Source organism: Blennius ocellaris, assembly GCF_963422515.1.
Source record: "Blennius ocellaris genome assembly, chromosome: 22".
In the NCBI taxonomy this organism is placed as follows: domain Eukaryota; kingdom Metazoa; phylum Chordata; class Actinopteri; order Blenniiformes; family Blenniidae; genus Blennius; species Blennius ocellaris.
The window spans coordinates 13,642,722-13,653,505 of record NC_137671.1 but is presented as its reverse complement, the minus strand read 5'-3'; the positions used below and the strand labels follow the sequence as shown (position 1 = coordinate 13,653,505).

The 10,784-nt window shown below is 45.7% G+C and overlaps 1 protein-coding gene across 3 annotated transcripts; it reads right to left on the bottom strand.

The window, feature by feature from the left end:
- Positions 1 to 2,350: 2,350 nt before the first annotated feature.
- ints13 (integrator complex subunit 13) lies at positions 2,351 to 10,397 on the bottom strand (the record flags this gene model as incomplete). 3 transcript variants are annotated; one of them, XM_080517878.1, is made up of 17 exons in its annotated part: positions 9,991 to 10,397; positions 9,195 to 9,451; positions 9,022 to 9,096; positions 8,725 to 8,927; positions 8,393 to 8,473; positions 8,182 to 8,272; positions 7,965 to 8,093; positions 6,493 to 6,577; positions 6,288 to 6,380; positions 5,343 to 5,432; positions 5,071 to 5,249; positions 4,824 to 4,988; positions 4,595 to 4,749; positions 4,229 to 4,459; positions 4,001 to 4,131; positions 3,762 to 3,897; positions 2,351 to 3,591 (listed from the first exon to the last, which is right to left on the bottom strand). In XM_080517878.1, exons 2-17 carry the CDS (start codon positions 9,417 to 9,419, stop codon positions 3,555 to 3,557), a joined length of 2,106 nt encoding a protein of 701 aa, XP_080374004.1. In that variant the 5' UTR covers positions 9,420 to 9,451; positions 9,991 to 10,397. The 3 variants fall into 3 exon arrangements, with proteins under 3 accessions (XP_080374004.1, XP_080374005.1, XP_080374006.1); XM_080517879.1 differs by having other exon boundaries at positions 6,294 to 6,380; XM_080517880.1 differs by lacking the exon at positions 2,351 to 3,591 and having other exon boundaries at positions 3,758 to 3,897.
- Between the last annotated feature and the right edge of the window lie 387 nt (positions 10,398 to 10,784).

Below are 10,784 nucleotides of genomic sequence, written 5' to 3'. Positions count from 1 at the left end.
CATTTCCCTCCAACAAGGCGTGCGCAGGCGCCTGCAAAACGCCAACGGACGAATTAGTGTGTTCGTCTAACAGAAGTCCTGAGACGTCGGTCGCGAGTTTCCACTCGACTACTTCAGCCGAGAACCAGAGTTTGACTCTCCGCCGCAAAAGTTAAGGTTCCTGAAGAATCGACCGATAAGGCAGAACGAGTGTCAGCAATTCTCAGGCCTGGATGGTATGAATCCCGAGGATCATGCAGACGACGCCGTTCGCCGGGCGTCACGGACACTTCGCCCAGTTTCTCGTGGCGTCGTTTCCACGCCGACACGCAAAGTCGTCAACAGAGGACCGATCGCCACTCGCCTGAGCCTGACAATCGGTCAAGTGGAACAAGACGGACGGGACAAGACCTCAACGTTCGGCTCTTCACCACTAAATGAAAAATTGAGATAAGATCAAGACTAGATAAAGTCAAATCACAATAAAATCTTTACAGAGATTGAAAAAGCAGTCGGATAAACCAGGACAAGAACATTCAATGAAAAGAGATAAAACTGCATAGAGTCACTGGGTCTTATTCAGTTCAGTGACTTGCGGCAGGAACTTAATTTTTTTATATTTTAATTGTCTATTATGTCTTTTTATCAACTGCAGTTCAGATTTCATCTCGCCTTCATCCTGACGCCACTTTTAGCTCAAAATGTTCAACACTAGTTGTGTGACGGGCTCGTGTTCTCCCGTGCCCTCATGCTCCTCCTTTTGTTTTGAAACGCTCATGTCTTGGCACCACCGCCACGTCACTTCCCACTCAGTGTTTTTCCATTCAGTCTTCTGTTTTTACTCCCGACACGTGAAACACCTCGGCCACGTGCCCTCCCCTCAACAAACACCGACAATCGTCCCTTATCCGTATACGAGGAACAACAAATAGTAACTTTAATCAATAAAAAAAATAAATAATGTAGCTCATGTGAAAGGCAGAGTCCTCTAGATTGTCAGACCACAATAGATGTTTTGTGGTATGAGGTGTAATCCTGATGCTTGGATTACATTAAACACTTATGTCAACGACTGCATATCTAAAAGGTCTTTCGGTTTCTCTTCCTCTTCCTCAATGAGTCTTTTTCCTCTGCTTTCTTCAGGGACTAACGTCTTTCGTTGTGGAGGTTGCTTATTATCCACTTTTTTTTCTCTCTCTCTCTCTGTGCTTGTTTTTCCAGAAAGGTTTAACAATAGGAACATTCATAGTTTGAGATTTAATGTCTCCCCTTGTTAGTTTCCTGATATAAATACTTCACCCACACTGGAGTCAGATTGTCCAGTCGATTGTCTGGTTCTCACTGCTTCCCAGAGGCTTAGAAAGAGCCTCTTTTAAATGTGATGCACATGTTGGCCGTCATTAGAGGGTGAGCCGATTTCTTTTTGTTGGATTTTGTTGTTGGTAGGAAAAGGTTGAACGTCGCTTGTCTCCGTTTCTGAGTGAAACGTCTCAACAAAATTCCACATAATGAACTGTCCACATGATAATAATCACAATAAATATAATAAATTAAATAAGTAAATAAATAGAAATAAATATATAAAATAATAAACAAATTAAACTAACTAACTAACTAAAATGTCCACATTATAATAATCACAATAAATATAATAAATAAATACAAAAAAAAAAATCTAAAATAAATAAACAAATAAAACTAACCAACTAACAAACTAAACTGTCCACATGATAATAATCCCAATAATAAACAAACAAACAAACAAACAAACAACAAAAAACTAACTAACCAACCTGTCCACGTGATAAAGAGATTTAATGGTGAAAAGTCACAGTAGCGCCATGGTATCCAAGGGCAGCAGCTGGCATGGCCTGAACACATCTGGAGGGCACTAAAGATCCTCATAGAATTTATGAGCTGGAAGTAGTAATAATGTTATTAACCACTTTCTCAAGAGCTTTCCCAATAGATTTAAATTCCTATCTCCCAAGTCATCTTGATTATTACCCAACAGTGACTTCAGATTAACTTAAAATGTTGCCTCTGATCTCTTCCAGGTGACTTCTTAATCCAAAGATCAAGTCCAACTCTGCCAAGTCGGGAGCACATGCTTCTCAGCCACTTTCAACAAATAGCTATCACGATTTTTACGACAATAACAGAACAGAATCTGTTTCTTAAAGTGTCACCGCGTTGTCTCCACAGCTCCAACTGGGACCCGTCAGGATGTGAGGCTCAACGTTTTCACTCAGGACGCGTCATCGACCGCATTCAAACTTAGTATACATATACATATATATAGTACACATGATGAAAATGTTATTTTCACAAAAAACAATGACTTCAGAAAATGCCTACAATTTCAGCATAAAGTCAATTTTAATGAAATTTTTTGGTGAAAAATACAGTGAAATGTAAATTTCTCTTAAAGCTGTTGCATTATGGGTGTTTTTACAAACTCACCCTGACAGCATATCGAGCTTTCATGGCGGCATCGCCGATATCTCAGCTGGGATCTGTCTGTTTGAAAAGAAAACAAACTATATTTTGTACGAAATGTTCACAATTTGCTCGGTTGTTTGGAGGATTTCAAGTACAAGACAAACTCCCACTTGTTCGCCCATCAACGTAATAAGAACGTATGTTTCACATCCAGGTTCTGTGAACTTCCCTCCCAGAGTTCTGCAGTCGGTTCCAGCGCCGCTGTCGGTTTCCCCTTCCGCTACTCCGTCCCACCTCGGACCTTTGTGGACGAGGAGGACGGCGACGCTCTCGTCCCTGGACCCGCAGGAGGCCGAGGGGGGCCCGGAGCTCCAGGCTGCTCCTCGGGAGCGCCTCCTGGTGGCTCGGGACAGGCACTCCCTGCTCAACGAGGCAGCTCATCTCACTTTTTTTTTCTTTTCCTTTTTTGAGCAGGATTTCCTCCGTTCAAGACACAGAAACACAGATGTTGTACCACTCGTAAGCTAAATTTTACTGTCAGTAAAAAAAAAACAAAAAAAACATGTGTCATCACACTGTTAAAAGGTGAGTACATGGAGGCACAGTGATGATACAGAATAGTAAGTCATTATCAAATAAATTACAATATAATCAGGAGATTGTAACACACACAGGTTCTGGCACAACCAAAGCGGAAGCTGATCGGACGATTGCTTGTAAAAGGGAGAAATCATGGGACCGAGACAGTTTGGAACACAATTTCATGATTATATATTCTGCGTGACATTTCTTCGATGACGTCTTATTATTCTCACACTGGACACTTCAGAAGCAGGAGGATGTTTTAGTCCGGGGGGAGGGGTGGGGGGGGTCCATCACATCCAAACATTCATGACAGATTTGTCCAAAAGCCAACAGCAGTGGTCTGGACCGACGGCTTCCTGCTGTACAATGTGTGACCAGCGTATCTACAAAATTTCAGGTAAAAAAAAAAACCCAACAACTTATAAATCCCTTGTTAGAGTTTAGATGTCTCTTGTGTCCGATTTCCAACACCCGACTCTGAACCCCCCCCCCCCCCCACTCCACTCCACTGTGGTCCAGAATCTCATCCACATCATCTCATCAAAACATCATCTGGAGGATTTTCCGTTTTCGTGAACGTCCATCCTGGAAAAAAAAAAGAGAAACGTGTCAATTCCGGTCGTACAATTCGACCGCTTGTCGGACCGCTGGGGAGGGGGGAAGGGGGGGTTACACACACACACACACACACACACACACACACACACACACACACACACACACACACACACACACACACACACACACACACTCACCCGTTCTCCTCTTTGAGCTGCTGGTACAACTCGAACTTGTTGTTCACCGAGCTCGCTCTCCCCACGAACTCCTGGTGCTTCCTGGAATTGGCGACGGTGATCCGGTTGGTCCACATGGTGAGGAGCGAGACGGGCCCTGCGGGGGGGGGGGGGGGGGGTCGAGAGGCGCACCAGTGACTCAAGCGGCGCGAGAAATCATCCGGCGCCCCATTAAACGTGACGACTATGCGCGCCGGTACCTTTGGCTCTCTCTGGAGGCTGGACCTCGTCCACGGTCAGACGCGGCTTCTTGTTGAGCGGCTCCGGCGAATCCGGGGAATCCTTGATCACCTCTGGCTCCTGTTCTTCTTTCTCCAGCAAAACCTTCAGTCTGCGAAACACAACGGAGCGACAGGAAGACGGTTTAGGTCACGCCGTCTCCCCTCGAGTCCGGCGGACGGGAGGCGCCGTGGCCGCCGACTACCGACTTTTCAGAGTCCTGCCAGCTTTTGTCTTCCGCCTCCTTGTTGCCATTCTTCTCCGTCTTGTCTTCCCGATCCTCCCTCTTGCGGCCCCTCTTCTTCCTCTCCTCCTCCTCGGGGGGTTTGCTGCGGCAGGCGATGATGCAGTCCAGGACCCGCTGGTGCCGGTCGGTGGCCCCCGCGTGAGTTTTGACCAGCGTCTCCAGCTCGTTCCACATTATGCGGTACTGCTCGTCCCTGAGGGGGAACGACAGAACGCAGGGTTTGCGGCGCGACTCTCCCCCGGGGGAAACTGCCAATTCTCGACAACTTTACAGCAACCGAATTGAAATGAATCCAGCACAACGGGGGCAAACGGGTGGGAAGATTTACCTCTTGGGGCCTTTGCCTCGGGATCCCACCGTGGAAATCGGCAGTGGATCGTTTTTTCTCTCCATGTCCACCAGGTTGTAGACCGTCTTCTGGCAGGTCAGGACGTCCTCGTCCGTCAGAGTCTCTTTCACTATCAGAAGGGCCAGTGGCACCACCTGGTGGAGGAAACCAGGAAGTATCAAGCTCTCATTGCGTCCACAGGAGAAACCCAGCGATGGGCGGGGCTTACCGCCTGCATGTTGAAGATGGTGGTCTGCGAGATGATCATCGGCCAGTATCGGGTGTGGCGCTCCAGCTGGGCCTTGCCCCGCTCAATCGGGAGCTTCGACGAGGGGTCGTGGGACGACTCCGGCACCGGGGTCAGACGGTTTTCCTTCATGAATTCGCCGAAATCCTGGCAAGAGAAAAAAAAACAAAAACGGTCACCGATCCGGACGGCGCACCGCGTATTTCCGCAAGGGAAGGCCCGGGCGTACCGTGATCCGGTAGTCGGTCACCCGGCCCCCGCAGCCCTCGCTGATGGACGGCGGGTCTTCTAGAGTGGAGCGGTTGCTGTTGAGCACGTGCAGGAAGATCTCGCCGCCGTGGCTGCTCAGCATGTGGCTGATGACCTTTGAACCCAACTTCCTGGGCTGCTCCAGCAGCACCGACCGACCTGCAGAACCACCGGCAACCGCCACAAGACAGTCAAAGCCCCAAACTTGTACGATCCCAATTTCCGATTCGTTCGCGTCTTCGGCATTCTCACCATTGAGGAGAAAGTTTGTGAGGCACGAGGAGGGACGACTGTTCACGTCTGTGGGCGAGATGCGATAAGCTCCTGTGCAGTAATGCAGCTCTGAGGCGGGGAAAAAAAACAACAACAAACAAAAGCAGAAACACAAACTTCAAACTACTTTACTGGAGAACAAAATCCTGATACACAAAAAATCACAAGATAAAGGAAAAAAAAAAAACCTAGTGCTGTCAAAAATAACGCGCTAAATTAAATAATTCGTTCAAAAAAGTTTATGTAATTAACGTAGTTTTGTTTACTTCCGTTTTTTTTCCTTTTTTTTTTTTACTCTTACCGGAGCAACATAAGACCCAATGGAATAATATTAAGGTAGAAAGTTTCACTTTAAAAGTTACCTGATGACTCTTTGAGGATGTGAAAGTCAATAGCTTTACTTTGAAAAGCCGACTTTTACAGCCACAGTAGTAATTCTGCAACAAAACAGCAGGTTGCCATGTTGACTGACCGAGAGCCGCCAAACTGCTAAAACGGGAAGAAATACTTGCAAATGAAATATAAATTTCTCCTCTTTTGATTTATTTATTAATGAATTAATTTATGTCTTTATTATTTTGCTAACCCTGGAGAGAAACAGTTTCACCAAAAGCTAAAAGGCCACTATAAAACTAGTCTCTGTGTGCTGAGTCGACATTAATTCCGTGGTTTTCCCTGAATAAATAGAAACTACAAGCTTTGAGCAGTTTTGAGTAGAAAAACAATGCGATTAATCGCAATCAATTACCAAAAATTGTGCAATTAATTAGTTACATTTTTTTTAATCGACTGACAGCACTAGAAAACAAAAAACAACCCCCCCCCACATACAACAACACTTTTAACGACCACAATATTTCCCGAACGTCTGAAATCTTTCACAATGAATGATAGGAAGTGAGAAGTTGAGCCGACATTGCCCACCTATACCGTTGGTTCGAGGAGTGCACCACTTCAGCGTGATGGTCTCTTTCAGTCCGTTCTCTCGGGTGCTGGTCCCGGCCATATGCAAGTCTCCTGCACCACAAACAATTTTCAGATTGTGAATGTCTTCTCTCTCTCTCTTCTTTTTTTTTTTTTAATTTTGGCGTTTTTTTTTTATTAAAACGCATCCACACGAGTTACTCACCGCTCTTGAAGAACTCCAGGTGGGCGTCCCGGTGGTGCAGGAGCTCCACGTCGTAATTGGCCGACGTGTTGGCGTGCTGCTCCTCCTGTTCGTTCCGCACAAACGACAACAAAAGAAACATGTCGGCGTGACGTCGCCTCGCCATAAACGTGCGCCGCTGGCACACCGACACGCGACGATACACTGCTGATTTCATGTTCCAGAGGGTGAGCGGGGATGGACGCAACGGCAGGAGGGAGATGGCGGCTCGCTCGGGAAGCGGGAGCACGTGATGAAACAACCGGGGGCCGAATACAGCAAATAGAACTTTTACCTTTTTTTTTTTTTAATGTTGAACTGATTCATCAATACAGGCTCAGTGTTTCCCCTGAGTTTACAGACGTGTGTGTGTGTGTGTGTGTGTGGACAGAACTCACGGTCTTAGAGACGGAAAGACTTTTCGGAAGATGGACCGTGGTTCCGCGAATATAAAGATGTGGGGGGGGAACACTGAAAACAAGCGCTGAGATTTTGCGGCGGGCGAGCAGCTACAGGGTGGAACCGGGCTCAGACATATAAGGGATGGTTATGTTTTTAAAGCTCGTACTCAAGACGGCACAATGGACCACAGCGAGACACTAAATGGAAGGTGTTTCTCATGGGAGGAGGGGGGAGGAGTCAACGTGGAGGGACGGAGACAAGGGGGGGGGGTTTGAACAGCTCCAAAAAGGCAACTCTGGTCACAGATGTTTGGATGTAAGATCAGGTCACGTGACTTTAAAATTAGATATTTGATGTGAACGTAATGCTTATTAAATATAAAAAAAAAATTACAATTTCCTCCTAAAATTTACAGCAATTACAGATCCTGCTTTGTGAGATTTTTTTTTTGCTTTTCTTATCTACATGAAACCAGAGTTGCCTGTTCTTTTATGTGAGCCTCGTCGGCAAATCCCGTGGATCCGCCGGGAACGTCAAATTAAACTCTTCCACCGACTGGGCCTTGTTTGTGTGTGTGTGTGTGTGTGTGTGTGTGTGTGTGTGTGTCTGTGTGTGCTGCAACGGTGTAAAACTCTGCCCCTTCCTCAGGTTGGTGTGTGTGTGATCAGAGTACTAACCTGTTCGCAAACATTTAATGTGGGCTAGCAAAACAGAAAATACAGCATGAAACCAGCAGCAGGTTCACAGTCATATCAGCATGCAAATGAAAGAAAAGGGAAAAAAAAGAAAAGAGAGATTCTGGAGTTATTGCAGAGGAGGACGAGCGCAAAGCAGAATGAAAAGTGCGAGGCGGAACAAAAAAAAAAAAAAAAAATCAAAGGAGGGCTAGAAACATGAAAATAAAGCAAATGGCGGAGAGATAAAGTCTGACTTGACTCGTAGCAACAACTTCATAACAGATACGTTTATTAGGTTAGCATTTCGGTGTGACGGCGCTGAATACCGGACAGATCAAGGGAGAGAGAGAAAAAAAATAAAAAGGAGGTGTTTACCTTCATGGGGATGTTTGTTATGGTGGTGGAGGCCAGGTCAAAGTGCTGCTGGACCAAAATGTTGAGTTTGGTGGCGAGGTGCCTCCCGGCCCGGACGCTGTGAACCTCGCTGGTGAGCAGAGGGGAAATCTGTGACGGCCAGAGAGGGAGTGGCGTGAGGAATGGCGGGGGCGGCAAACCGACCGACCGGCCGGCGCGGTCTGGACTTCACACTCACGTCTTTCTTGGGCCGATCGGACACCAGCGTGTCCTCCCCCTGGGGGTAGATGTGGATCAGGACCAGGTCGCACTGCTGGATCGCCATCAGCCTGAAGGTGAACGCAGCGACGGGATTATGGATGAAGTTCACGCGACGCAAAAAAAAACGGATTCGAGTTTCGTCGAAGGTGCGGCCACCTCGGCAAGTGTTGGAATACATCATCACCGACCTGTCTGAACCCCCCGCCAGCTTGTTCTGCTCCATTATGGTTTCCTGGATGCAGTCCTCCAGCATCCGCACATGAGTGTCGCTGCGCGAGGAAATGCAAAGAGAGCTGGGATGAAAGACGTCCTGAATATACACCCAGTAACACATGTACTTAAGCTGGAACGTAATTTGATTTGTTAAATAAAGGAATAAAATTAGGCTATTTTGTGTTCGGCTGATTGATGATGTGAAAACTGAAGTGGGATTTACAAATTCCTACACGGACAAACGAGTGAAATATGATACATGAGCTCCCACTGTCTATATGAAATTTCCAATGTGAGCTCCGTTTACCTTTTGGCATTGGTGAGACAGATAATGCGGCCTCTGTTGGACACCCGCTCCGCCGTGTCCATCATGGCGGTGCGCCTCTCGTGCTGCAGCTCCGTGATCTGGCACAGCGACTCCACCGCAGCGACCAGGCCGTGCAGGATGCTGCAGCACTCCGGGTCCTCGCGAGGGTTCGGAGGCCCGACAGCCGCCAGAGCCGACATGAGCTGGAAAATGAGAAAAAAAAAAAAGATTTCTACCAAAAACGTTCCGTTTTCGTTGGTTGCAAGTCCCAAAAACTGGATTCCTCGATACTATTACCTCAAGAGTGGTCTGAGCCTCCCGCCTCCAGCTATTCAGTATGTGGAATTCGGAATCACTCACAATGTAATTAACCTGTAGAATGAAGCAGTGATGAGATTGAAACAGCTTCTATGCTAATAAACTGTGACCCACTGTTTGGGTCACGGCAAATGTAAATATCAGAAACCAACCAGCTTGTCTCTTGGATAAACGTCGTAGAGGATCCGGCAGTACTCCATGGAGCACTCCACAGCGCAGGTCCACAGGGACTTGGACACGGGGGCCAAAGGGATGACCCCCTGGGCTCGGCTCTTTGTCAGCACGTCGCACTCCACCTGCTGGCGGCTGGACTCCGCCATGTAGGGACAGTGGTCCACCACGAACACCGTCTTATGTGCCACTGAGAACATCTTCATTTTTTTTTCCCAAGTCGACTCAGCGCACCGATCTGTTTGAGTGAAAGAAGAGATTTTTTTTTTTTTTTAATTCGTCTGCTGCAGCTTTAATTTCTACCTGCATGGTGGGACATGATAAAGTCTGTATCAACATAAACCCGTATCAACATAAACGTTGACAAAACTGCTTGAAAACTAAAAAGACTAATCCATTTCGCAATTACACATTCAGATTTGCTTAAATCTTGTATAAGGCATAATAATAATAATTTAAAAAAAATCTGCCCAGGCTCTGATTTAGATAATGATCCCGTTTATAGCATTAGATGGCTGGCATGGACAGATAGTGTTTGTGTTCAGGAACAGACGTCCTTAATGTTGTGATAAGATGACAAACCAATCCCACGAGAATATACTACTGTATTTTTGTGATTTGCAGTTAATAATAATAGTTAAATAAATACATTTAATGGCAACAACTGTTCTATAGTGACATTTACCCGTAATTCCATCTCAGTAAAATAGACATAACTGTAAAAAAAAATCGCTTCTGTGAGGTCATAAACATGTTTAACTGTACATCTAAACTCACCTGGGGGAAAAAAATAAAAAACTTGCAAGGTTTTCCGGAGGAGGAAAAAAGCCCAAAAGCGTGTGAAAAGCTGAGGCTACTCCTCCGTAAGAGTCGCGATGGAGTGTGGAAAGTCGCTCTCCGGCTGCCTGCAGAGTCTCAGGACATGATAATCACCTTTGACTTGGAAACCTGCTGAAGGAGCATGCTAGCCTGTTAGCCTGCGAGCTAACCGGAGGCCGAATCATCTATCTGCTGGTTCACCTTTAAAGTAACCGACGGGTAATTTTCTCCATCATGGCGTCTGTGTATCGAACGTATAAATGTCTTCACCGTGATTCACTTCCAAACAAGGCCAACAGGTGACGTGTAGACAGGTAAAAATGTCAAAGAGACACAATAAAACATTGCTAGCTTGCAGGCTAGCAGGTTTGTTATTGGCGGAAATGTTCCTTCGCTCTTTTCCTTCCCCCTTGAATAATGAGCGAGCGCTGCCAAAGGTTCCGCCTACTGTCGGATAACATTATTTAAATTAAAATGGGAAAGCTCTCTGTTCATATTGCGCAAGAAACGACGAGATACGTTTTTTTTGAACGAATGCGCTCCAGCAAAGTGTTTATTTATTTATTCTTAAAAAAACAAAGAAACAAAATAACCCGTCACTCTGCTCTATTCCATGTTCCATATCCAGAAGTATCCAGATTCATGGAAGGATTATAATATAATATAATATAATATAATATAATATAATATAATATAATATAATATAATATAATATAATATAATATAATATAATATAATATAATATAATATAA